Source organism: Pan paniscus, chromosome 16 (assembly GCF_029289425.2).
Source record: "Pan paniscus chromosome 16, NHGRI_mPanPan1-v2.0_pri, whole genome shotgun sequence".
In the NCBI taxonomy this organism is placed as follows: domain Eukaryota; kingdom Metazoa; phylum Chordata; class Mammalia; order Primates; family Hominidae; genus Pan; species Pan paniscus.
Window position 1 is genome coordinate 32,455,883 of NC_073265.2, and position 27,511 is coordinate 32,483,393.

Sequence of the window (27,511 nt, forward strand, 5' to 3'; positions counted from 1 at the left end):
ACTCCCCAGCCTCACCTTTTCCTGTCATGCCTCCAGGGAGGACTAGACAGTTTGTCTCACCTTCCCAACGCAATCGGCTTAACGCCCAGGAAGCTTCTCTGTAAGTCCACTCTCTTAATGGTGCTTTTCAGCCTTGACACCTCGTGCCCTTTCTGCTGACCTTGCTGGGTGCCCCCTTTCTTTGACTATTTGACCTCCCTTACTCTGCTTTTCCTCTGATCGCCCCCTAAATGCTGCTGCTGCTGCTGGGTTCCCTCCTCACCCTCTCATCTACTCACTGTCCTCTCCCCACTGCCATGAGCTCATCTATGCCCTGACTCTTTGTTGGCCCCCCTGTGCTGGGATTTCCACGTCTGAGCTCCAGCCCAGAACTTTATCTTACCAAGGTTTCCTGCCACCTGCTGGCCAGCTCCACTTGCGTGTGTCACGGGCTTTCAGACACAATGTGCCACAACCAAATCCATCCTTTTTCTCCCCAAACCTGCTCCTCCCCATTTTTCCTATTCTAGTGACTCACCCAAACCAGAAGCACCCACCACACACATATACACACTCACACATTCACAAGCCCCATCTATCTCAACTCCTTAATATGTTTTAACTCTAAGTGCTGCTAGCTTAGTTTGGCCTTCATTTCTTGACTTGATGATTTACACAACCTTCTCATCTTCAATCCAGTGGTTCTCAAGACTGGATGCATGTTAGAATCAAGTGGGGAGCTTTAAAAAACAATCCCAATGCCAGGCCACACCCCAAATCAGTTACATCAGACTCTGGCGGTGAAGCCCAGACATCAGTATTTTTAAAAGTTCCCCAGATGATCGGAGTCTCTGAACCTACTCTGGCTCAGAAGGCTGCCCCCTCCGCCCCCCGCCAAAAAAAAAAAAAGTTCCCAAGATGACTCAATGTGTAGCTAAGGTTAAGAAGCACTCTTCTTATATGACCCCTTCCATTCCATTCTGCCAAAAGTTCTTTCTTGTTAAAATGAATTTCTGATTCCATTGACTACCCTGGTTGAAACCTTCCACCAGTTTTCCATTACCCAGAGAACAAAACTCAAACTCCTTAGCAAGAGAGACAAGACCCTGTGTCACCTGGGCCCTGTCCAGTTCTCATGCCACTCCCCCAACTCCACTCCTCCCATGCTTGGAAAGGGAAGAGTGATACAGAGACTGGAGGTGAGGTGACCGGTTAGAAGGCTGTTGCAATGCTGTAGACAAGCTCTCGTCAACTGATTCTCACACTTGTCTGCACATCGGAATTACTTCAGTTTTTAAAAATTCTGATGTGTTCCACCATGGAGTTTTTGTTTTTTTTCTTTTTGAGACGGAGTGTCACTGTGTCACCCAGGCTGGAGTGCAGTGGCATGATCTTGGCTCACTGCAACCTCTGCCTCCTGGGTTCAAGCGATTCTCCTGCCTCAGTCTCCCCAGTAGCTGGGATTACAGTTGTGTGCCACCAAGCCTGGCTAATTTTTGTATTTTTAGTAGAGTCGGGGTTTCACCATGTTGCCCAGGCTGATCTTGAACTCCTGACCTCAGGTGATCTGTCCACTTTGGCCTCCCAAAGTGCTGGGATTACAGGCATGAGCCACTGCGTCCAGCCCACCATAGAATCTGTCATTTAATTGGCCTGAGATGCAGGCTGAGCATCAAACTTCCTCCAGGTGATTCTAATGTGCAGCAAAATTTAAAAACAATTGTTCTGGTTCAGGGAATCTTAACCGTAGAATAACACAGGGTGTTAAAAAAACAAAAAAACAATACCTGGACCCCATCTCAGACCAATTAAGAAAGAACCTCAGGGATGAGCAGGGCCCTTTGCACATGTTGCTCCTTCCATCTGGAATGCCAAGACTTACTTTTCTGGCCATTACTCTCCTACTCATCCTTCCAGATTCCATGCAGTACTATTTATTTGGGGGCAGCTTATTCCAGCCTGGGGGGAGGTGCTCTCCTGCCACTGTACTCTGTTAAACTCAGCAAACACTTCTCACACTGCTATGAAGGGTCTGTTTACTTATCTGACTGCAGTTGGCATCGTGTTTTTTTCCTGCTTCAGGCCCAATAAATATGTGTTGAATGAATGAATGAGAGAGAACATGAGAGTGAGCAGCAGGGGCTCAAAGCCATCTCTAGAGACTGCAGGGGGTGCCCTGTGGCTGCTGTCTGCCCAAGGCAGGGGCCATGTGTGTGTGTGTCGGGGGGTGTCTGGTGGGGCCATAGAGCATTACCCAGGTTGGCACTGAGCGTGAGGTGCAGCTTCTTCCTCCAGAGCTTGGCAGCAAGGACACCGTTGTAGTGTACAGCCTGGACCCCAATTGCCAGCTGCACTGCCTTCTCCTGCTCACTGTGATTAACCAGCGTCACTGAGATCTGGGCATCCCCTCTCAGGGGTAGGGAGCTGGGTGCTTTCAAGAGCAGGTACAGAGGACTGGCAGTCTCGAGACTGGGAGGACGGATGCCGTTGTCTTTCTCACGTTCCATTTTCTCTTTCTCGACTCTCTCCAGCACCTCTTTTTCCTGAAGAGACCCTGGAGAAGGGAAGAAACAAAGCTGACTTTTTACCCGGGTGGTATAAACGCTTCTAATAAAACCCTGGGAATCAAAACCATTTACCCACTTCTGCTCAAATGTCAAAGTCACAAGAACTTAGCAAGCCTCTAAGGCCATATTTAGCCCAAAAATGTCTGTGTCAGGCAGCTCCACCACCGATACAGTGTGTCTCTTCCAAACCACTCAAGGACCAAGTTCTTTTTCAAGTGCTATGAATTCTCCCCTTGAATGATGAGAGAGCAAGGTTGGGGACAAGTCAACACTGTCTCTGAAGACAGTTTTGCAGGGAACTGAATTTTCCTATGTGAAAGAATTTAGACTTCCTCTGAGGGTCAGGAATGCTGCTAAAAGTCCTAGGGTGCACAGCCTGTACAACAAAGACATATCTGGGCCCAAATGTCAATGGTGTCAAATGGGGTTGAGAAACCCTGTTTTATATGATGCGGAAAGGACAAGTCTCTTTCTGGCTGCATCTACCAGGCCCATCCCTCTCCCTCACTTGCCGTTTCAGGTACCGAGAAGCCTGGGGCCCTTCCCTGGCCCGTACCTTCAGGATACTTGTAGTTCTGAGTGATGTCCTCGCAGCGGTCACTGCCCACACCCTTGGTGCTGATGTTGTTGCCAACATACTTTGTGTTGGAGTCAGTCAACTCCAGTGTCCCATCCTCACAGCACTTCCAGACCACACATGAGGCATTTATGGCAGCAAAAAGGTCTGACACTGCTGGGGTCAGCCCCAGCGTCCCCTCCTTGACTGCTCTGACTGGCACCAGATCACAGGACTCCAGGACTGAGGGAGAGAAAGGTTGGTGAGCATGGGAGCTGCGCCTAGACCTCTGCTCAGTTCAGAACTGCGTAACCTCAGTCCCCATCCTCTAGCCTATTTTCCCTCCATGAGGACCAAGGTCAGAGGTGAGCACTAGGCAGGGTTTCTGAGAGAGTCACAGAGGTAAAACTATTTAGTGATCAACTATTTAGTGATAAAACTTTTTGGTCATGGTCCCTGGCAGAAGCCCTCTCAGGAACTGGACAGGCAGAAGCTCAGAGGGTCACATTTAGCGTGAGGAGCTCTCAAGCCAGCTTTACTATGGATATGACAGGAATAGGGCTACCTTTCTTGAGCACTTACTAGGTGCCAGGCTCTGTGCCATTTCTGTTCCTGGGTGAGGAAGAGCTATCTTTTTGTGGGTCCTGAAGCTTCCTTTTCTGGGCTTGAGCCTATCCTGATGCCCTCTTCATCCATGTCCAGAACCTCAGAACCCCTGCTGTAAGCCCCTGGCCTAGCACAGCCACTTGCCATCTTAAGATCCTCTGCCCTTCACTGTGACCCAACTCCCTCACCCGCAGCTCTAAGGTGCCTCATCTACCTACAGCCTTGTAGCCGGGATGGCAGGCACCTCTATTCCCATGAGCCCACTGGCATCAGGTCAGCTTTCTGCTGGCTGCTGTCATGCCTCGTGCTTCTACTGTTTTCGAGGATGCAGACCCCCTTGGGACTGCCTGCTGCTCCCGAGTCCTCTCTGGGGACTTCAGCTCTGTGCAGCCCTGCGTGGTCCTGGACCCACCCCTAGGCTTTACCTCCACCTCCATTAGGAGCACTTGGGTGCAGAATCTGCCATCCATCATAACCCTGGGGCAAGGCAGGCCGCGTCATCCAGCACTCTGTGGAAGTCTGGAAGATCCTGAATGCAGCAAAGAGAAAAATTCAAGTGGGAAAGAAAACGAGTGCTGAAGAGGTTCTGGAAATGCAGCCTGGCAGAGCTGTTGTTCCAGTGGGATGGGAGGTCACTGTGTCAAAGTGGCTGTGGCACTCCCAGGAAGGGGCGTGCACACCATCACTGACCATCAGCGCCGCCTCTAAGGGTCTTGAAAGCCTACTCTCCATGCCAGGGCCATGCAGGGGGTGGGGCTCCTGCAGAGGTGTGCTATGCAGGGTTGGAGCCCTTCCTGGACTGGAACCTCATCTCCCTTGGGATTCTCACCAGATTCTGCCTCTCTGGCCTTCTCCGTTCTGAAGTCCCTCCTCATTATAGTATTCATCTATGAGCAGACGCCCACCGGTGCCCTGTGCTGAGGCAAACGTGGTCACCACGCGGGCAGGGATTCCCAGACATCGCAGCACTGCGAGAAGAGGGGCGGAGTGTCAGGGGGCGCTCGAGAGACCGGGCTGGGGGCGTGTGGGAGGCTAGGATTTTCAGTGTCTCCTCTGGGCACTGAAAACTTGGAAAGAAGAGGAGTGCAGGAACCTAGAAGTGGCAGCCAAGAACAGGATGCATGAAGGCTGATCAATAAGGCACAGGTTCCACCGCATGCGGGGCATATAGCAGGGGAGAAGGCAACAGAGCATAGAACACAGCGCTGCGGGGCTGCTCTGCTAGGGCAGGGTTAGGGAAGTAAGTGAATTTGGGAAAGGAGTTTGCAAATGAGCCCAACTGTGCTGAGGGGAAAAGCAGCAGAAGCTGGCGGGAGGAGCTGCCTGGGACAACTACTTCTGTGTGACGAGATGGGGAAATGCGGCCGCAGGGAGGCAGCACCTGCTTTTGGAGATGTCCTTCCCACATGGGAGGCCAGGGAACAACCCAGGAGGCAGGGCACTCTACAGGAGACAAGGGGACCAACCTGTGCAAGCAACAGCAGCCAACACCCAGGCCTGGCCATCATACACAGGTCGGCCTCGGCCGGTGAGCCACTGCCGCAGGATGGGCACGCTGCCCCGGCGCTTGTTCAGCAAGGCCCCTTCCTGGGTGGCCTGGGTCTGCGGGGTGGGCAGGACCCTCTGCTCCTTGAGAAAATGCAGCTGTTTGGGGAAATGTGTGGATGTCAATATGAGTCCCTCGGGCAGGACAGCTTCCAGGGCATGGGTAAGGAGGGCTCATCACAGTACTCCAACCATGGTGAACAGATCCCCAGCATTAGAGCCACCTGGTATTGGTTAAACCTGCATGCTCCTGGGCTCCATCCTAGGCCCCTGGGTCATAGCTCTAGGGCTGGAGCCCAGGACCCCCCTTCTTAACAAGTTCTCTGGCTCCAGCCACAAAGAGGAGCATGAGAGCTGCCCTTCCTTGGGGGCTGGTTTCACTGGTTCTTAGTCCTCCACCCTGACTCATTTGAGGTGGTTTGCACCTGGGTCCTGGAGGCCACTTATCCCAAGCTTCTTTCGACTCACAGGCTGGCCTGGACTCTCACCATCTTTTCAGAGGGGACTTCAGCGGCAAAGAGGGAATGGTGAACACATGACTCCTCTGAGAGGATTTTTAGGGACAAGGAAAAGCACCGAGTTACCATCATGGTCTGCATATTCTTATGAATAATTTAGAAGTATAAAAGAAGTCCCTTCGATCACTGCAGCAGCAAGCACTGGGTAAGATGGGCCCTACCCGCTCCTTCCCATGGGCCTAAGCTCCAGGATGGGACTGGGTATGGGGAGGGAAAAGAGGCTTAGTCTTCTGCGGGCTTGCATCCTGAGGGATCACACATTTCTTTGCTTTTCTCCCTGCTGTGGATGCTATTGCCTGTCTTTTTGTCCTCCTCGGACCCTTCTGTAGGAACTGTCCCCACACCCTGGGAGGAGGGGGCCATTTGTGATTTGGGGGTTTCTGAGGCCACGGTGGTGGGGCAGGTCTCTCAGAGGGCTCTTGTCTCACCCCTGCCCCATTCTGGTTCCCCAGCCTCTCGCTTACCAAGGCACCCAACACACGGGCCACGTGCACCGGCTGGCTCCACTTCTCTACCTGCTTGTCCTCGCTCAGCAAGCGCAGGCTGAGGTCAATGACATCCCCCTCGAACTGTTAAGGATCACACAGGGCCATGATGAAGGGTCCCCAGGTCAGGCACTCATCCTGCAGGACAGCCTCATCATCTCGTCCTTCTCCCAGACCCGCACTCCACACCTGCCTCCCTTGCCTCATCCCTCTGAGGAGCTCTGGCTCCCTCCCCCCACCTCTCAATGGGACCTGGGTTCCTTTTCCCAGGCATCCAGTCCTTTGCCTAGCTGTTGTCTGACTCCCAGTAGGGTGTGAGCTCTCGGGGACCCGTGCTGTACTGTTTCGTTTCATTGCATTGCATTCCATTTCCATTTAGTGAACCCTGACTGCTCCTACCAGCCCTGAACCGGGAGTGGAGGATACCGAGGCAGCTCCTGTTCCTGAGGAGCCCACGGTTTAGGACTGGAGATGGACACGCAGTGCAGCCCCTTAGATTACAGAGCACAGCAGCATGGCCAGGGCTCTTGTAGAGATGCCGGCACAGAGCAGCACAGTGGAGAAGCTCCCCCTGCCTTCGGGGATTGGGGAAGGCTTCGAGAAGGTCTTGAGAGATGGGTAGGAGCTTGCCAGGAGATAAGAGTGGGAAGCCCTTCCTGGCAGAGGGAACGTTCAGCCTGTTGCTCTGAGGATGGTGAGGAGTTGGAACATGGGGCGGTTCATGGGGAAAGGAAAGCAGGGTCCTGGCTGGAAGGGCCGTGGATGTTAGGCTAGGGGGATTTGGTCTTTATCTCAAAGACAGTGGGGATGTAACTGGGGCTTGATTTGCCACAGTTTTAAGGAAAATAATTCTGGGAGCTCCCGGAGGATGTTCTGATATGGCCCAGAGGAAGGAGAGGCATCACAAAGCTGAAATGGGCTAAAGAAATGGTCTCATGACCAGGGGTTTTTGGACCTACCAGCTCTGTCTAGCCTGAACATGCAAGGTTATGGGACAGTCACTCTACACACTCCTCCCCTAGAGGGCCCTGGTACCTGGCCAAAGTCCCAGGACTCTGCCTGGATGCAGTCAGCTGTACCCAGGTAGATGAGACCATTCTGGTTCAACAAGTACTCCATGCGCTGAGCCTCATTCTTCAGGAACACAGCATCCTCTGGTGAGAGGTGGGTAGGGATGAGGGCCTGTGGGGGTCCTAGGTCCACCCTCCACATCCAGGCCTCTGTCCTCCCTGCCGAGATTAGGTTTGGCTGCAGGCCACCCCGTCAGCTCTGGGCCTAATGAAGACTGAGGAGGAAGTCCCTCTTTCACTGCCCCCACTGGGACCCAGCCCAGAGTCCCTGGGTCAATCAGGGTGTGGCCTTTATGGTCAGCCAGGAAGACAAGAACAACCTTAAAAAGCTTGGCTGGCCAGGTGCAGTGGCTCACGCCTATAATCCCAGCACTTTGGGAGGCCAAAGCAGGACAGTTTGAGGCCAGGAGTTCGAGACCAGCCTGGGCAACACAGCAAGACTCCGTCTCTACAAAAAATAAAAAAAAACAGCCAGGTGTGGTGGTGCGCACTTGTAGTCCTAGCTATTCAGGAGGCTGAAGCAGGAGGAAACTTGAGCCCAGGAGTTTGAGGTTGCAATGAGCTATGATGGTGCCACTGCACTCCAGCCTGGGTGACAGAGTGAGAGATTTTCTCTTAAAAAAAAATGAAAACCAGCCAGGCGTGGTGGCTCACGCCTGTAATCCCAGCACTTTGGGAGGCTGAGGCGGGTGGATCACCTGAGGTCAGGAGATCAAGACCAGCCTGACCAACATGGTGAAACCCTGTCTCTACTAAAAATACAAAAAATTAGGTGGGTGTGGTGGCACTTGCTTGTAATTCCAGCTACTTGGGAGGCTAAGGCAGAAGAATCTCTTGAATCCAGGAGGCGGAGGCTGCAGTGAGCTGAGATCATGCCATCGCACTCCAGCTTGGGCAACAAGAGTGAAACTCCGTCTCAAAAAAAAAAAAAAAAAAAGAAAAAAGAAAAAAGAAAAAAAAAAAGAAAATCCTAGTCGTTCACAGCCAGAACACTATCGTCCCTGGATAAATTGGCAACAGGCCAGGGAGCTTCCCAATGGCTTGTATGTCTTTCCCACAAATTCAATTTGTGACCAAAAACAGGTGTTTCAGAAAAAAGACAATTAAGCATAGGCTGACAGATGTAAGCAGAGGGAAGAGGAGCATTTGGCAAAACAGGGTTGGAGGGCTGGAAGGAGCAGCGGGGTTGAGAGGTGGAAGTCAGAACATTGGATTTCTGCCCCGGGGGTGTCCAAGTGAGTCTAGGGCTCCCTCAGTCTCCTCCCGGTGCCCCTCCTGCTTTCCTCATCCTAGGGTTGGGCTGGAAATCATGAGGAGGGTGGGCGACTTTTAAGGGGGCCATCACCCATTCTGGGAAGCTAGAAGCAGGAGGGCAACTGCTTAGGGCTAATCACTCTGACCAATGGCCGAGGTGGAGTGGACAGGGGTTAGACTAGTTTCTGGGGACTAGAGAGAAAAAAGGATTTCCAAATCATCCAGAGGAGCTGCTAGGCTAACCTCTCTGGAGCCCTCCAGGGATCCATCTGGGGATGAGGGTCCTCAAGGCAACAGAAGGATAAGACACCAGAAATGAGGAAGCCCTGAAAAATCTGGGGCCTAAAATCACAGAACCATATGCCCAAGGAGCCCTCCACTCCTGCCTTCCATCCTGAGTACTCTCTGAAGTCAGCTAGGCATCACTGTTTTTTATTTTTTATTTTTTTGGAAATTACTTCAAACTGAGGTGTTTGGCCCCAGGATCTACAGGGCTCTAGGAAGTAGCTTATGAGAGCATGGGCAGTGCCAGCCTCCTCCTCTCTGCTTGGGTGTATGTAGCCCCCTTTATAATGTGCCTGGCCTGTGAGCAGGGCTCCAACTTTTATCATAGGATGTAAAATGATGTAAAATTTCATTTTGAATCCCCATCTCCAAGCATGGCAAGATGACACTGAGATGCCAGGGAATCTGAAAATTTCTCAGTCACCTCCCAGATGAGCGGAGCCAATGACTCTCCCCTGCCCAGACAGAGACCTCCACCCACACTCAGGCAGAGAGGCCCTCCCTAGGCAGGTCCCTACAAACTGAGCACAAAGGCAGGACTCCTGGCACTGGAGTCAAGAGTGTGGGCACCCTGAGCCAAGCACTGTCCTAGAACTCTTTGCTGGGTCTTTACGGCGGTCGCCAGGGCCTGGCTCTGGAAGCAGACTCAGGGTGATCTGGGGGTACACCAATGCCTCAGCTTCGGAGGGAAGCGGCTTGAAGGGCTTTCTGCCAGTCGTGGAGAGTCAAAGGGCCTCCCCCAGCCCAGGGGCCCTGCATCTACATTCAACCATGTGGGGCACCTGGATGAATACTAGCTCCCATCTGCTGATCCACCTGCCTGCGCCCTTGGAGCAGGAAATAAGGGCCTGAGCTGAGGACAGGTGGGGCCACCTGAAGTCGGGGAGAACGCTGCCCTGGACAGGAGAAGTGGAGAGAGAACCCACTGGGATTTAGGTACCACAGAGAAAAGCAGTCAGGAGCTGCGGGCCAGACATGAGGCCAGGCTTAAGAACCTGGGAAGGTTCTTTCACCTCCCCATGTTTCCGTCAGTTTCCCAGCCCCGCCTTGCCACGGGGCCTCCTTCAGGCTGGCAGCAAAACTCTTGAGAGGAAAAGGGCTATGTACTCGTTTGATGTTGTAAAGACAGGAAAGCCAGGAGAAACTCTTTTTCATTCTCCCAACAAACCCTTCAGGGAGCCCAAGGATGAAGGTGGGTGAGATAGATTTCAAAGCAAAGACAGACACAATCTTCAGAGTGGGAAGAGAAGATGGGTCCTACTTTGGGTCTTATTTGGACATGTATTATGTCAGATGGCCATTTCTAGACGACATAGCTCCAGCCACAGCTAGGGCTGAGCTTTGCTAGAGGTGGCCACGGTTGGGGGGGCGGGGCACAGCAGGTCACCTGACCCCAGGGAAGCCGCTCATAGGCTGGTGAACCGTAGGGTCCTGTCAGACCCTTGGGTAGGGGGTTCTGGAGAGCGCCCAGCAATCTGCAAGAACAGAATGAGCCGCAAGAGAGGAGCAAAGACAGGGAAGTGTAGATTTCCTGGGAAGCGGAAGCAGAAGCTTGTGGAATAACACAGACCTCTTGGGGCCCTGGTCGGTGGGGGAGCCTTATCAATTCAAAATGGTATATTCTTTTTCTTAAAGAGGGTCCCCCAGATTGCACCAGCTTCAGGTCCTGCAAAGCCTGAGTGCACTCTGGAAACAGAATAGCCGGGGAGAGAGAGAGAAGCCCATCCTCAGGCCACCTCATTCCCGAGGCCCTCTCCAGTTCTCACGCCTGCACTGTTATAACGAAGGACAGCTTTCCCAGGGTCATCTCAGTGAGTCTCAACTCCTGTGACCAAAATAGCCTGAGCCAGCACCAGGATCTGGTGGTGAGACAAGCTTTTGCTTTCAGTGGGAAGGCTCAACCTGCTTCTCCCAGGGGTGACACCAAAACAGGACCCTAGGTCTGAGAGCTGGTTCATTCAGGGAGAAAGCCCTGGCACAGACTGGGTGTTGGTGCTGTCCTTAGAGAGGGCTGCCGCAGGGGCCTGGTGCAGGTGCTCCCTGCCAGAGCTGCACCCCAGCTCCAGTGTCTGGAGTCTCCATGCAGCCCAGGCTGGCCCAGGTCCAAACTTACCTCTACTCCAGGGGTTAAAAAGCAGTGTGAACTGACCCAAGAGGTGTTGCTTCCTGCCTGAGACCTGCAGCAGAAGCGAGTAGTGGCCAATGACAGCGTCCGCAGGTGTGGTCACAGAGATGGTCCAGGACTGGGCATCTCTCTCCTCCACCACTGCACTCCACCACTTTCGGTCCCCCAGACTGGAAATTGGGAATGTGGCTTGGGTCCTGTTGATCTTGGAGGGCTGCTCTCCTGCAGTCACACAGTGATTAGTCTGTCACTGGGACTTCTTGGTCACAACTCAGAGTAATAAGGTCAGGGTATTACAAAGATGGAGCAGGTGAAATTTGTTTTTGGAGGATAATGAAAGTGACCCAGCTAGAAATGAGGCCCATCAAGAAAGAGTGATAGGAGAGCAAAGGCTTTTGGCACCCATGGACCTACATCACAGTCTATAAAATGGGCATTGTAATAGTACCTTCTTCATGGTCCATGGGAGGACTGAATGAAATATTGCATGTGAAGTACTTGGCCCAACATCTGACAGGTAGTGTGGATTCAATAAACAGTAGCAATTAAATGTTGTATTTAGCCTGGGTTCGATTCCATCCAGAATTTTCTTTTTCTTTCTTTCTTTTTGAGACGGAGTTTTGCTCTTGTCGCCCAGGCTGGAGTGCAATGGCACGATCTCGGCTCATTGCAACCTCCACCTCCTGGGTTCAAGTGATTCTACTGCCTCAGCCTCCCCAGTAGCTGGGATTATAGTCCACCATGCCTGGCTAATTTTTTGTATTTTTAGTAGAAACGGGGCTTCACCATGTTGGTCAGGCTGGTCTTGAACTCCTGACCTCAGGTAATCCACCCGCCTCGGCCTCCCAAAGCGCTGGGATTACAGGCGTGAGCCACCACACCCGGCCCCATCCAGAATTTTCTACAAAGCTACTATTATATTTGCAACTGAAAAGAAGCTCTTGGTGATGCTGCTGCTAGGCAGCTTCTGAGTCATCATAAACAATATTTACCAGGCACATAATCTCGTGGCACCCTCATGACTGCCCTGCCAGGTGGGCAGGACTTCTTACGGCCCAGCTGCAGTGTGGGCCATTTGTCCCTTGATTCCCTAACAGGGTGCTGGAGAGAACAGAGAACCCCCCAGGCCTGCTGCCAAAGGAGTCTAGGCCTGTCTCACTAACCAGTTTGTGCAGTGAGGGCCACCTTCTTCAGGGCAGGCAGAAATGCACGGACTGGAGCGCGGAAGTGCAGGATGATGGTGAAGGGCTGCCCCCTCCTCACAAAGAGGCGCCGGGAGCTGAGGGCCTTGGTGTGGTGCTCCTCATTGTTTCTTGCTGCCTGAAAGTCACAGCTCTTGATACCCAGGGCTGTTGTGGGAAAGAGAGAAGTCACGGAAACTAAGTACATGTGACAATGTAAGTACAAGCAGAGATTCTGGAGTCAGAGAGACCAGGGTTCTAATCCTCGGCTCCACTTACGTTTTAGCGGCGCGATCCCAGGCAAGTAACTTAACCACCCTGAGCCTCAGTTTCCTTTTCCTTAGAATAATCATCCCTCCCTTCAGAGTTGTGGGGATTAGATGATGTACAATACATTTAGCAGTGTCAGATACACAGTAAGTCCCATTAAATGAAACTGTTGTTGTTATTATTATTAATAAGTGCATTGCTTACTCTCATTGTTGGCCTTTTTCTGGTCCCAATCCACAAGCAATGAATAAAATCCAAAATCTTTCTCGCACCTACTCATTTTTTCTTAGAGCACAATCAGATAATTTTTAGAGCTAGTTTTGAGATCACTGAGTCCAATTCTCTTGTTTTATAGATGAGAAGAGTGAGGCTGAGTGTGGAACTGTCTCACCCAAGACTGTGCATGGTAGCTTTTTGACCTAAAGTCTTACTATAAACTCACAGCACTATGCAGCCCAGAAAAACCCTTCACGGAGGTGGCTCAAGAGTATTACGACAGTCTGTTAATCAATTCTCATTTAACAGAAGTGATATGGTTTGGCTTTGGGTCCCTGCCCAAATATCAGGTCGAATTGTAATCCCCAGTGTTAGAGGAGGGGCCTGGTGGGAGGTGATTGGATCATGGGGGCAGTTTCTAATGGTTTAGCACCATCCCCCTAGTGCTGCTTGTTTAAAAGTGTGTAGCACCTCCTCCTTCACTCTCTCTCTCTTTCCCACCAGCTATGTGAAGATGTGCTTGCTTCCCCTTCACATTCTGCCATGATTGTAAGTTTCCTAAGGCCTCCCCAGGAGCAGAAGCTTGTATAGCCCACAGAACCATGAGCCAGTTAAACTCCTTTTCTTTATAATTACCCCATCTCAGGTATGTCTTTATAGCGGTGTGAGAACAGACTAATACAAGAGGGAAGAAAAAAACAAGGAGTAGAGAAGTCAAAAGATACGTTCAGCAAGCGCAAGATAAGGAACAATGCTGGAAAAAAAAGTTGGTTTTTTTGTTTTGTTTTGTTTTGTTTTTGCAGCAAAGGAATTGTGTACTTTTTGTTCCTTTAATAGCAGAAGGCCATTGGGAATCTCCTTGGTCTGAAAGGCAGCCTGCAGTTTTTGCACTGGCTCAACTGCCACAAGAGAGAAACTATGGCTTTTGCTCACAGGTATGAAATGAGGTCTAACCCACTTCAGGGAAGTGATATGACCCTGATAGCAATGTCCTTTAGACTACAAGACGGATCTTGTCAAATTCAGGATACTCCTACTTCAAATTTTCCTCAGTTCCCAGTCTCTCTGACTTAGAGCTGAAGAGTAGAGGGGAAGGATGTTCTACTTTTCTTTCACTAGTGATGGGGATGATAGAAGATGCCAATGATGTCTATTTAGGGCAAAAGAACTGACATTATTGAATATGAAGAAATGTGAAAGTGTGCAGAGGAGGGAAGGAACCTCTCTGTGTCTGGTCCTCGTGTCCCTGGGTGCCCCTTGCATCCTTGTATCCCCCTCCTCCACTTGGCTTGGTCAGACCATGGCTATAGATAAAGTAGCCATGGGGAGGCTGGGATTTGTAAACTGAAGTATAGCAGCACTCAGAAACCAACAACGATTCCTCTTTCTGCTTAGCGCAAAGCTTGTGCTGGGGCCCAGGATAAGCCCTGCCTCTGCAGACTGGTTGAGTTGGATTGGATGGTGGAATGCCTTAGTCACATCCTAAGTCATATGACTTGAGCCTCAGTGTATCCGAACCCACGTAGACCATAGTGTTACGGCAAGAGTCACTAGAATTCATTTGGATTCTTGTTCTGTCTAGAAGGCTCCCACCATCTCTTCTCTACCTGGCAGATGTCTACTCATCTTCCAAGATCCAAAGGCACCCACCTCTGTAGCCTTCACTGACTCCTCCTGGCAGAGGTCAGTCCTCTGGACTCCCACAGTACTCTGCTCCACTTTCTTCAGCACTTATCCCATTTGATACCCATCACCTGCCTAGTCCTCTGCTCCCCTTTTCACTGTGAGCTCCCCAAGATACAGTGCTTTCTCATATCTGCATCCTCTGCCCCAGCAGAACTCAATAGATAGCCAATCAGTGTTTGCTCCGTCAATGAATGGATGAGAACATTGAGACGGCCTTAAAGGAGATTTTCTCAGCTGCATCACAGGGGCCTCAGGCCCCCACCTGTGCTGCCAGACCCTCGCAGGGCCCCTGAGGTTTCTGCATTCTTTAGGTCTGCCTGGTTTCTTGGTTTATCTCTGCCTCTGCCCCTTTTTGGTGGATTCATTGACTCCTGCCTCCCCTTATCTCCCATTGGGTCTTGAGGCAATGATACCTTCGTGTTTTCCCAGCATCTCCTATTTGTACCACAGCCCATGAGAAGTTGTGTTAACCCGGAGATCATGTGGAATGCTCTTCAGAGGTGCACAATACCCCACCCTCCTCCCTCTCTGCCTTTCACAATACCCCAGAGCTGCCTCAGATGTGCCCCTCAAGCAGTTATGTGTTTAACGACTGGCTGGGGGGAGGAGGAGGTGAGGGGAAAGGGCGTACTGAGTTACAGCATTTGCCAAGTTCTGTTGTGTAAACTACTCCCCCTGTGGCCAGTCTGAAGCTACTGAGGTGATGTCAGCAAGCGCAGAGCTGTGAAGAGGCGCGGACTGGCACATCATCATGTGGTTTTTCCAGCACAGAGATACAGGAGACATAAACGCCCTCAAGAACATAAAGGTAAAAAGGAGTAAAATACGTAGGAAGTGATGAGTTTAGAGTACTTATTATCTTTCTTTTTAATATAAATTTTTTACTTGTAAGTTTATACAATTTAATTTTTAATAATGCCTGTGTTTAAGAACTGGTTCACAAGGTTCCTCAAAATTTAGCAACTGGCTCTTGCAAGTCAGCACAAGCCAGCTCCAGCCACTGCAGCATGTCATGAGTTCATACTCAGTGATTCTCATCTGGTGGCTACTGGGCTCTCTGCCACCCACTGCCTGGAAAGAATTTAGTGCCCAGGGGCATCCTCTGGTTTGGGACTAGACTAAACAATCTCCTGATATCTTTGTGTTTCTCTGATTGAGTAGATTTTAATTTGTCTGGTCTCTACAGAATAAAAAGAACGATTTGGCCAGGCGCAGTGGCTCACGCCTGTAATCCCAGAACTTTGGGAGGCCGAGGCGGATGGATCACGAGGTCAAGAGATCGAGACCATCCTGGCCAACAAGGTGAAACTCCGTCTCTACTAAAAATACAAAAAATTAGCCGGGCATGGTGGTGGGCGCCTGTAGTCCCAGCTACTCAGAAAGCTGAGGCAGGAGAGTCACTTGAACCCAGGAGGCGGAGGTTGCAGTGAGCCGAGATTGCGCCACTGCACTCCAGCCTGGTGACAGAGAGAGACTCCGTTAAAAAAATAAAAAAAAAAAAGGACAATTTATTGGTGTCTGCCCTATTTTCACAAGATGTAGCTGAGATTATTGATTTAATTCACCCAGAATTCTTTTTTTTTTCCTTCTCAGCTGTTGGTCTCAGCGTCAGTTGCCCTCCGCACACCAGACTGTCCAACCAGGGCAGGGGAGTGAGGCAGTTTCTATAGCAACAGAACCACAGCTGCACCCCACTGTCCCCACACCTCTGCACCATTTCCCTCTGCCTACCCGCTTGCTTCTCCCAGGACACAAAACAGCCAGGCAATTCCCAGGCCAGGATATAATAATTCCTGCCAAGAGTGCTGCGACTCTGACCACCTCTGTTGGTTTCTTGCTTTGTGTCTGCCTCTGCCCCTTTTAGGTGGATTCCCTGACTCCCTCCTCTCCTTCTCTCCCATTTGGTGTAGAAGCTGTGACACCTTCATGCTACCCAGGGTGTCTCTCATTTGTATCAGTAAGCTGTGAACACTTATGCTATGATGACCTTGGGATAAGAATATAAATCCATGTTAACCACCATCACCATCTCACCATCATACAACTATCATGACCAGTTTACCCCAACATGCTACCCCATAACCACCCCACAGCAACATCACCATCACCTCCGCCTCCACCAGCACCCATCATCACACCACGCTCCACAGCCAGCTCACTATCACCTCTACCAGCACCCACCTACCACACCCCCTCCACAGCCACCTCATTATCACCAGTACCCCCTCCCCCACCATCTCCCCGCCTACCATCCATCCCACTTCCTTTAACGAAAACAGGTGATGCTGCGGGGGCTGCATACAGTCCAGCAAACCCTGTCGAGCGCTGGCTTGGCTCACCCTGTCCCATGGTTGCAGGCCGCTCCTCTTATCCACTTGGCCGCAGAAAGCGCCTGTCTCGAACTGTTGCTTCTGGGCTCCTTCTGGGCTTTCTGTCTTCCAGACAGAAAATATGAAGGCACTTTTGTTGGCTTAAGAGTCTGGAAATATCAAAACCTCCCCCCACTACTCCTGTGAGCACCCTGACATGTTTCTTCTCTCCTACTCCCTCCCTGCTGGTATCTCCTGGACCAGTTACTGGGAGTAACCCGTTCATTTTATCTCTTGTGCCAGGAGCCCCAGGCAGGAATACGCCTGGCAGCCCTGGGGGAGGGGGTGGGATAGGGAAGACCTGCCAACTAGAGAAGCCTAGAACAAACCTTGAAGCCTCTTGCTTCAGTGGTCTCAAGAGACTCTCAGAGATGTTATCTGGAGGGCACTGGAAGACTCTGGAAGAGAGGAGGCCACAAACAGGAGTCCCATATCCAACTCCAAATCTCACGCCCTAAACGTGACAGGGGCTGCAAGTTGCAAGATGTTCATGGGCTGTTTTGATAATAGAGAGAACACATGCATCTGCAATTTATCTGTGTGAAAAAGATAAGGAAGTAGAATTTGTTGGTGAAAAATAAATGTATTAAAAGTAGAAGCTGGGGCCCCAACTCTTCCAAGCCTACCTGGTCTGGGACCCTCTACCAGAGAAGGTTGGGAACTATCTTGGGACTCAGGCCCTATGTCTTTTCAATTTTTCTTTCTTTAGTTCCTGAAGAGACAAGAGAAGGATCTCATATTTGGCCTTACCTGGGCTTGTGAAACTGTGTTACCAGAAGCACTCTCAGGGCAGCTGTACTTGCTGCATATACATGAGACGTCTATAGAATGATATAAAACACACTGCCAAAAATATTGGTTGCCTGTGGGGAGGGGATCTGGGCAGTGGGGTAGAAAGGTTATCTTTCTGCTGTTTACTCTTTTATACTTTTAAAACTTTGAACTTTTGAACTCATTTGAAGGATCTTATTATGTAAAAAAAAAAAAAAAAAAATGAAACTTCTGCCTTTCACTAGCGCAGTGGCTCATGCCTGTAATCCCAGCACTTTGGGAAGCCAAGTCAGGCAGATCACCTGAGGTCAGGAGTTCGAGACCAGCCTGGCCAATATGGTGAAACACTCTCTCTACTAAAAATACAAAAATTAGCTGGGCGTGGTGGCAGGCGCCTGTACTCCCAGCTACTCGGGAGGCTAAGGCAGAAGAATTGCTTGAACCTGGGAGGCTGAGGTTGCAGTGAGCCAAGATCATGTCACTGCACAGCCAGCATGGAGCAAGACTCCATCTCAGAAAAAAAAAAAAAATCCTTCATAAGGAATGAAGAAGTTAATTTTTCATTATTTGAAGATGTCATTTTTTACCTGGAAAACTTGAATCTACTAACAATGATTATAAAAGGTAATTTAGTGAGCTGGCTAATACCAAAATTATAGAAGCCAATAGTTTTCATACCTGCAATCAATAACAAGTCAGAAACTGTAATTAAAGACCCAACCTATAATAGCAACAACAACAAAAGGTGAAATTTCTAGAAATAAACTTAAGAAATGTGAAGTGCTGTCAGTAAAACACTTGGAAACGGTATGGAGGGACACCAAATAAGACTTGATCAGATAAAAAGGAAGATCACCATCCTGGGTAGGACAACTCAACTTTATAAAGCGGTCATTTCTTCCCAAGTTGATCTTCAGTTTAATTCATTCCCAATAAAAACACCAAGATTGTTTTTTGAAACTAGGTAAACTGATTCTAAGGTTCAAAAGGAAATTTCTAAGATAATAATAAAGTGTGACCAGCCTTCCTAGATATGAACACATAACATGATATTACTGTAATTGAAAAGTCCATAGATCAAAATACATGTATTAAATGTATGCTAAATGTGGCACTTCAAATCCATGGGGAAATGAAGGATTTATCAGTAAATGATTTTGGGACAACTAGCTTGTCAAAATACAGTTGGCTTCCTATCTTATGCCACACATCAAAATAAATTTCAGATGGATCAAAACTCTTATTAAATCCTTAAAGTAATAGAAGAAAAAATGAGACACTTCTTCTTAAGTTAACTTGGGAAAACCTTTAAAAATATTATGCAAAACTCAGAAGACAAAAAGAAAATACTGAGAAATTTGATTCCTTAAAAATTTTTAAATGGAAATATTCACAATGTTAAAGGATATGCAGGTGGGGCACGGTGGCTTACACCTGTAATCCCAGCACTTTGGGAGGCCGAGGCGGGTGGATCACGAGGTCAGGAGTTTGAGACCAGCCTGGCCAACTTGGTGAAACCCCATGTCTACTAAAAATACAAAAAATTAGCTGAGCGTGGTGGCATGTGCCTGTAATCCCAGCTACTTGGGAGGCTGAGGCAGGAGAATAGCTTGAACCCAGGAGGTTGGAGGTTGCGGTGAGCTGAGACTGGGCCACTGCGCTCCAGCCTGGGCCACAGAGTGAGAATCCGTCTCAAAAACAAAACAAAACAAGATATGCAACAAGTTGGGGAAAATATTTGAAACTCATATCACGAAGGATTAATCTCCTTAATATAAAAGATGCCTATAAATCAATAAGAAAAGAATAACAAACTATTAGAAAAATGAGTAAAGGATATGATAGACAATTCACAGAAAAAGAAATAAAAATGTCTATCAATTCCATGGAAAGATGTTCAGCCTCATTTAATAAAAATGCAAAATAAAAACAGCCTGAGATACCATTCTTTCTTCACCTATTAGATTGGCAAAGATAAAAGAGTTTGACAACATTTTGAGTTGGTGATGTTTTAGGAAAATAGTTGCTCTCTTATAATACTAGTGGGAGTGCAAATTTAAATTGGTGCAGCCTCGGCTGGGCGCGGTGGCTCATGCCTGTAATCCCAGCACTTTGGGAGGCAGGTGAATCACTTGAGGTCAGGAGTTCGAAACCAGCCAGGCCAAGATGGTGAAAACCAATCTCTACTAAAAATACAATAATTAGCCAGACATGGTGGTGGGCGCCTGTAATCTCAGCTACTCGGGAGACTGAGACATGAGAATCGCTTGAACCTGGTGGGTGGAGGTTGCAGTTAGCCAAGATCATGCCACTGCATTCCAGCCTTGACAACAGAGCAAGACTTTGTCTCAAAAAAATAGAAATAAATAAATAACTGGTGCAGCCTCTCCAAATTTGTGCAGCCTCTACGGAGAGTGTTAGTCAGACTGGGTGGCTTAAACAACAGATATTTATGTTCTCACCCTTCTGTAGGATGGAAGTTCAAGATCAGGGCCTTTAGGCTTGGTGTCTGGTGAAGGCTCTCTTCCTCACATGCCCTCTTCCCTGTGTCCACGCGGAAAGAGAAAGATCTCTGGTGTATTTTCCTTTTCGTCTTCCTATAAGGACATCATTCCTACTGGATTGAAGCCCATTCTTATGACCCCACTTCACCTTTATTACCTTCTTATAGGTCCCATCTCCAAATACAGTCACATTGGGGGTTAGGGCTTCAGCATATGAATTTTTGGGGAGGACACAATTCAGTCCAGAACAAAGGGAAATTAAGTAGTTTCTACCAAAACTTTAAATGTCTATACTTTTTGCTGCTCTGCCTATGGATTAGCCATTCTTTATTCCTTTACTTTCTTAATAAACTTGCTCTCACTTAAAAAAAAAAAAAGTCTATACTTTTGATTCAGCCATTCTACTTCTAGGTATTTATCATACAAATGATCAAACAGGTGTAAAATGAAATTTATACAAGTATATTCAAGGCATTGATATTTATAATAGCCAAATACTAGAAACTACCTAAACATCCATGCATAAGGTATTAGGTAGATAAATTATGGAACATGCATTCAATAAAATACATAAAGGTGAAAAAGAATGAAGTAGCTCTATATAAAAGGATGTGGAACAATCTCCAAGCTCGATTTGTTTGTTTATTTGTTTTGAGACAGGGTCTTGCTCTGTCACCCAGGCTGGAGTGCAGTGGTGCAATCATGGCTCACTGCAGCCTCAACCCCTGGGCTCAAGTGATCCTCCCACTTCAGCCTCCAGAGTAGCTGGGACTACAGGCATGTGCCACTACATCTGGCTAATTTTTATTTTTTGTAGAGATAGGGTCCCACTATGTTTCCCAGGCTGGTCTTGAACTCCGGTGCTCAAGTGATCCCCCAGCCTTGGCCTCCCAAAGTGTTGGGATTACAGGCATGAGCCACCGCGCCCAGTCCAAGCTGTATTGTTACGTGGAATAAGCAAGGTAGAGAACAATGTGAATAGTATACTATCTTTGTGTAAAGGGTATGTGTGCGTGGGGAGAATATATATGAATTTGCTTGTGTTTATATAGACTATTTCTAGAAAATTATTGCTTCCGGATAGAGACACTCAGTGCCTAGGCACAAGGCTTTTTTCTACATACCCTTTGTATCTTTGTGCCATGAACTTGTATTTATGTGTTAATATTTTTAAAGTAACAAAAACTTTTAGGGGAAAGAAAAGTCTGGCTGAAAGAACTATTTTCACCACAGAGAGCCCCTTACCTGGGAGAGCAATGGGGGAGGTTGTGGGCTGGTCTCCCTTTGGGGAATGTGTTCTCCTTCTGGTTTTAGCAAAGAGAATCTTCTCTTTCCTGGTACAGTTCCCATGAGAGCTTCACAGAGATCCAGTCTCTGGCAGTATTTCAGTCGGGGCACTTGCTGAGGTACCGTTAGGAACTGTTAGGAACCGTGTTAGATACTGGTGGTACAGCAGTAAAGCAGATAGACGCGTCTCTGCCACCAAGGAGCTTCTATTCCAGCAGGGGGAGACAAACAATACTAAGTGCGTACACCATTAGCTATTTCTCTGTCAAGTGTGCCAAATGCTGTAAAAAAGAAGTTTGAGTGCTCTTGGACCCAGGTGTGGACGGTCAGGGTAGGCTTCTCTCAGAAGGTGATATTTAAGCTGAGAAACTGGGAGGATAAATAGGAGTTAGCTAGGTAATAGTGTGTCCGGAATTGGTGGGTACTTGGTCTCACTGACTTCAAGAATGAAGCCGCCGACCCTCGCAGTGAGTGTTACAGTTCTTAAAGGCCGCGTGTCCGGAGTTTGTTCCTTCTCATGTTCTGATGTGTTCGGAGTTTCTTCCTTCTAATGTTCTGATGTGTTCGGAGTTTCTTCCTTCTAGTGGGTTCGTGGTCTCGCTGGCTCAGGAGTGAAGCTGCAGACCTTCGCGGTGAGTGTTACAGCTCTTAAGGGGGCGCGTCTGGAGTTATTCGTTCTTCCTGGTGGGTTCGTGGTTTCGGGGGCTTCAGCAGTGAAGCTGTACACCTTCGCTGTGAGTGTTACAGCTCATAAAGGCAGTGTGGACCCAAACAGTGAGCAGAAGCAAGAGTTACTGCAAACAGCTAAAGCACAAAGCTTCCACAACATAGAAGCAAACCCGAAGGGGTTGCCACTGCTGGCTAGGGCAGCCTGCTTTTATTCTCTTATCTGGCCCCACCCACATCCTGCTGATTTGTCCATTTTACAGAGAGCCGATTGGTCTGTTTTACAGAGAGCTGATTGGTCCGTTTTGACAGGGTGCTGATTGGTGCGTTTACAATCCCTGAGCTGGACACAAAAGTTCTCCAGGTACCCACTAGATTAGCTAGTTACAGAGTGTTGATTGGTGTATTTACAAACCCTGAGCTAGACATAAAGGTTCTCCAAGTCCCCACCAGACTCAGGAGCGCAGCTGGCTTCACCCAGTGGATCCCGCACTGGGGCCGCAGGTGGAGCTGCCTGCCTGTCCCGCGCTGTGCGCCCGCTTTCCTCAGCCCTTTGACGGTCGATGGGACCGGGCGCCGTGGAGCAGAGGGCGGCGCTCCTTGGGGAGGCTCAGGCATGGCGGGCTGCAGGTCCCGAGCCCTGCCCCGCGGGGAGGCAGCTAAGGCCCGGGAAAAATCGAGAGCAGCACCGGTAGGCCGGCAGTGCTGAGGGACCCGGCGCACCCTCCGCAGCTGCTGGCCCGGGTGCTAAGCCCCTCACTGCCCGGGCCGGCAGGGCTGGCCAGCCGCTCCGAGTACGGGCCCGCCAAAGCCACGCCCACCAGGAACTCTAGCTGGCCCGCAAGCGCCGCGCGCAGCCCCGGTTCCCGCCAGTGCCTCTCCCTCCACACCTCCCCGCAAGCTGAGGGAGCCGGCTCCGGCCTGGACCAGCCCAGAGAAAGGCTCCCACAGTGCAGCGGCGGGCTGAAGGGCTCCTCAAGCGCGGCCAGAATGGGCGCCGAGAACTAGGAGGCACCGAGAGCGAGCGAGGGCTGCCAGGGCTGCCAGCAAGCTGTCACCTCTCAACAGGACAAGGGTTGGCGTGAGAGGAGAGAAAACAGCACGTGCACAGGTGCTAAGGCAGGAGGCATCTGAAAGCAGGTCAGTGGGTCTGCATCACAGAGAGAGATGGGGAGAGGTAAGGCAAGGGCTAAATCTTGCAGAGTTGAGCTGCGAATTTTGGATTTTATTCTCAGAGCAGTGAGAAGCCATTGAAATGATATTTGAAGCAAGGGAGTAACACAATCAGATTTGCATTTTAAAAATACTGGCTAATATGGGGGAAATGATTTAGAGGGGGCAAAAAGGGAAGAGAGATGACCAATAAGAGACTAGGGTAATGGCCCACGTGAAAGATGATGGTGGTCTACTCCGGGGGGTGTTAGTAAAGATAGACATAGGCCGGTCATGGTGGCTCACGCCTGTAATCCCAGCACTTTGGGAGGCCAAGACAGGCGGATCACCTGAGGTCAGGAGTTTGAGACCAGCCTGGCCAACATGGCGAAACCCCGTCTCTACTAAAAATACAAAAATTAGCTGGGCGTGGTGGCGGGCGCCTGTAATCGCAGCTACTCGGGATACCGAGGCAGGAGAATCGTTTGAACCTAGAAGGTGGAGGTTGCAGTGAGCCAAGATCATGCCACTGCACTCCAGCCTGGGCCACAGAGCAAGACTCCATCTCAAAAAAAAAAAAAAAAAAAAGACGTGGACAGATTTGACGGAGATGTAGGAGGTTAAATGGATATGACGTGCTAATGGACAGGATATCAGGGTGGAGGGCAGAGAGGAAAAGATACTCAACATGACTCCCAGGTGCAAATAAGTTAATTTTGCTGGCACATTGCTTTACAAAGCACTTTCGCGTACATTATCTTGTATGATCTGAACCTCAATCTTGTAAACTGCATTAAGGGATCATGATTCCAATTTTACTGATGAGAAAATACGTTCAGAGAGTTAACATTTATTTTAGCGAATGTAAGATCAATTAATATACTGCCTCATTCCAGAAAGAATTTAAGACTAACAGTGAAATATGGTATTGCAGAAGAGCACATTAAAATGATGCAAATGATGAAAGAATAAAGATGGAACCCAAACAGAGCCAAGGAGGAGGCTAAAAGTGCATACTATAGCCTACCTATCCACATGTGTTCCACATACGAGAAACTTACCTCTAAGCTCCAGAAGGGAAGGTTTCCCAATATCTCACAGCTTATGGTAAAGCCTAGACTCAAACTGAGGTCTTCCAACTCATACCCCACATATGTGATTTCACATTAGCCTTAATCCTAGCCACCACTGAGAAGGTCTCTCTATTCAACCTTCTTTTAAAATCTTTCAAGAATTTCTGTGTCTAAATACAGCAGACTAGCTTGTTACCATCCTCTCTGTTGGGAACAATTAGAAAAGTTGAATGAAATATTTTAAATATCTCTTTGAAGGCATCAAGGCAGTGAGGACTTGAGGGATCAAGATCTTGGGGGAGAAGAGCAGAGAGTGAACTTGAAACTGGCTGCCACTCTTCTATCTGGGGCATTTGCCCATTCATAGTTGGCAGATAAGAGCCTGAGAATCTGGCAGTCTAGCAGGGTTTGAGTTTGAGGATCATTAAGGATGAGGGGCCCCAATAAACACCCCAGGCTTTCTGTTGGGACTGCAGAAGGGCTATGCCCCAGGAGTTGAGTTAAGTAGGAAATAGACTAATCCTTATAAAAGGCTGAAGTTGGCTGGGTGCGGTGGCTCACACCTGTAATCCCAGTACTTTGGGAGGCTGAGGTGGGTAGATCACCTGAGGTTGGGAAACCTGACCAACATGGGGAAACCCTGTCTCTATGGAAAACAAACAAACAAACAAAAAACAACAACAACAAAAAAAACAAAATTAGCCGGGTGTGGTGGCACATGCCTGTAATCCCAGCTACTTGGGAGGCTGAGGCAGGAGAATGGCTTGAACCCGGGAGGCAGAGGTTGCAGTGAGCTGGAGATCGTGCCATTGCATTCCAGCCTGGGCAGCAAGAGCGAAACTCTGCTTCAAAAAAAAAAAAAAAAAAAAAAAAAAAAAAAGCTGAAGCCTGGTTTTAAATAAATCTCCATTATGGCACTCTCCCACTATCCTAACTTCCTACCAGAAAGAACATTCTCTGGAGGATATTAGCATTATCCAGAGCCTAACATTATCTATGTTCACAGAGTTCTTTCTCACATTCCCACAAATTCATTCAGCATCCCAGCTCAGACCTTCTGCTAACACTTGCTATACCAGGCACGTGGCCTGCCTCCCCTCAGGAAGCTCCAGGCTCTCATGGAGTCTGAAGCCAAGCCTATCCTCTGGGGTTGGAGGAAAGCTGGGTATATCTGAGATCAGCACTCTGCAATCAAATTCTTTTTGTCTGTACTCCTGAAAAAGCAGCAGCCCCAAAACTGGCACCAAGTGGCTCCTGGATACTGGGAAGTCAGGTCTCAGGGACAGGTAGAGAAGTGGTACCAGCTGCTCATTGGTTGGTTGGCTGCTGGTCAGTGGGCAAGTGGTGAGGAAGAAAAACTGAACAGTGGGCCTTGGAGGGCCAGGGACTAAAGGAGGAGCGAGCTCTGGGAAACAAAGTGTAGCTCTTGTTGCTGCCTGCCCTTTCCACACAGCCAGCTCCCACCTCTCCAGTTATTCACCAGGTTGGGGTGAATGAGAGCTTCTGACACTTCCTTGAACTTCAGGCTAACTTATGACACTAACAAAGACACCTTTAGGACCCAAGGGCAGACCTATGGGAGTACTGGGCAGTGTGGCATGGGGGGAATTTGGAATCAGACAGACTTTGCTGTGTGGTCTTCAACAAATTACTCAATTTCTCTGAACTAGATAAAGTCCTTTTGTCTCATGATTGTCCTTTGAATGCAAGCAAAGCCAAAACTAGTGTTGGTCAACTTAAAAAAACAAGAGTATGAAGGAGCTCGTAGATTGATGGGGAAAAGGAGAGCCAGGACTAGGAGAAGGATGGACTCCAGGGTAGCTCGAGTGACTAGGCAGCAGGAACAGAGGCTGGTCTGTCTCTGGGTCTCTGCTGCCAAGATGGATGGACTCCAAGTTTCTCCCTTCTCTAACCCACTTCACTCTGCAGTCAAAGTCCTGGGAGAAGTGTCTGATTGTCCCAGCATAAGTCACATGCCCACCTCTTGGCCATGGGCGGGCAGGGCTTCTTCACTGGCAGATCGACCAAGGCTACACACAATAAGGAAAAAGAAATTTCTTCAAAAACCCTTTTTGCCTAGAGCTGAGCTGAGCGTTGTCAGAAGAAAATTATACTGAGTTCCACTGGGGTTGGGGGATGAGGGGTTGTGAGGTTGTCCATTGGGAATGGGTTGGGGAGAACCTTATTTGCCCTGTTTATTGGTCTATTCCCTACACCTAGAACACTCAGCACATTAGGAACTCAAAAAATGTTAAACAAACGGATGAAAGACAACCTTTGCATTTAAGGAAGGCCTTTGCGCTCAAAGAAGTGACTCTGATGGGAATTGCAAGCTCCTATGGCAGACAAGGGTGGAGAACTATTTGTCCTTTAAGTGCTTCTTAAGTCACATGAAGTCTGCTCAGCTCTGCAAAGTGGAATTGGCCCTGAGCACTGACACTGCAGGAAGTGATTGTGATCCAAGACTTAGAGGAGGCAGATGCCTGAAGATGATTGTGACCCAAATTCCTTAGACTGCGGCCTGAAGCTCTTCACCCCCTGGCTCTTGCCTCATTTCTTTCCTGCTTCTTGCTCCCTCCCATTCTGACCTCTGGCCATCTGAATGACTTGCAGTTCCTGGCTGCTTTATTCCACTCCCTCTCCTTCCGATTCCTAGTCTTTGACCAACCACTAGCTTTTAGGGCTCCACTTAAATACCACTTCCTCCAGGAAGCCTTCCTTGAACCAATATCCCAAGGCTGGACTAGTTGGCCCTCCTTGTGCTCCCACAACACCCTGGGTTTACCCCAATGGTGGATCTCACCGCTCTGTGTTATAACCTCCTGTTTATTTTTCATTCTCCACATCCTTAGACTTGAGCTCCTTGAGTGCAGGCCCTGGTCCTTCTTGTGTCCTTAGGGCCTACCTGGCTCAGGGCCTGGCCCCTAGTAGAAACTCAGTAAATTTTTGTTGAATGAAAGAATTAATGAATGTGGTGTTAAAATCAGGACTCATTAAAGAGTCCTAGGGTGCAGTTCCTGAAATCTTCCATGTGCTTCAGAGGTCATTGTGTCTATAAGATGTTTCTCTCTCTGGTGTTTTCCTTAAACTATTTCTCATGATTGTCAGGTAATAATTATAAGATGAAATAATTTTAAGTTACTTCCAGCTCCCTGCCAGTAGCTCCTGGTTCTCAGCCCACTGTCTCACAGGACTATTTCCCTACTTTCCCTAATTCTTACCACATGCCCTTCTATCCCACTGATTAACTACACATACCTTTGGTTTATACATACTGGAAGGCTTCATCTTCTTTATTTACTGTGTGTGTATTTGATAGGACAGCTGTCTCAGTCATGTAGTCAGT

General features: G+C 49.0%; 1 protein-coding gene across 5 annotated transcripts in view; it reads right to left on the reverse strand.

Moving 5' to 3' along the window:
• Positions 1 to 25,747, reverse strand: part of EPB42 (erythrocyte membrane protein band 4.2) — a 33,570-nt gene extending 7,823 nt beyond the window's left edge. The window contains exons 1-14 of one of the 5 annotated variants that reach the window (XM_055098342.2): positions 21,233 to 25,747; positions 19,946 to 20,080; positions 17,339 to 17,424; positions 17,042 to 17,207; positions 16,683 to 16,778; positions 12,154 to 12,339; positions 10,979 to 11,212; positions 7,292 to 7,410; positions 6,236 to 6,340; positions 5,175 to 5,352; positions 4,538 to 4,676; positions 4,134 to 4,237; positions 3,103 to 3,345; positions 2,234 to 2,533 (exon numbers count right to left, since the gene is read on the reverse strand). In XM_055098342.2, coding sequence (XP_054954317.2) covers positions 2,234 to 2,533; positions 3,103 to 3,345; positions 4,134 to 4,237; positions 4,538 to 4,676; positions 5,175 to 5,352; positions 6,236 to 6,340; positions 7,292 to 7,410; positions 10,979 to 11,212; positions 12,154 to 12,339; positions 16,683 to 16,692 — 1,618 coding nt within the window. In that variant the 5' untranslated portion in view covers positions 16,693 to 16,778; positions 17,042 to 17,207; positions 17,339 to 17,424; positions 19,946 to 20,080; positions 21,233 to 25,747. Of the gene's footprint in view, positions 1 to 2,233; positions 2,534 to 3,102; positions 3,346 to 4,133; positions 4,238 to 4,537; positions 4,677 to 5,174; positions 5,353 to 6,235; positions 6,341 to 7,291; positions 7,411 to 10,978; positions 11,213 to 12,153; positions 12,340 to 16,592; positions 18,312 to 19,945; positions 20,081 to 21,232 lie in introns of those variants that run through there. The other 4 variants (XM_055098340.2, XM_055098341.2, XM_055098343.2 and 1 more) reach the window with 4 other exon arrangements.
• Between the last annotated feature and the right edge of the window lie 1,764 nt (positions 25,748 to 27,511).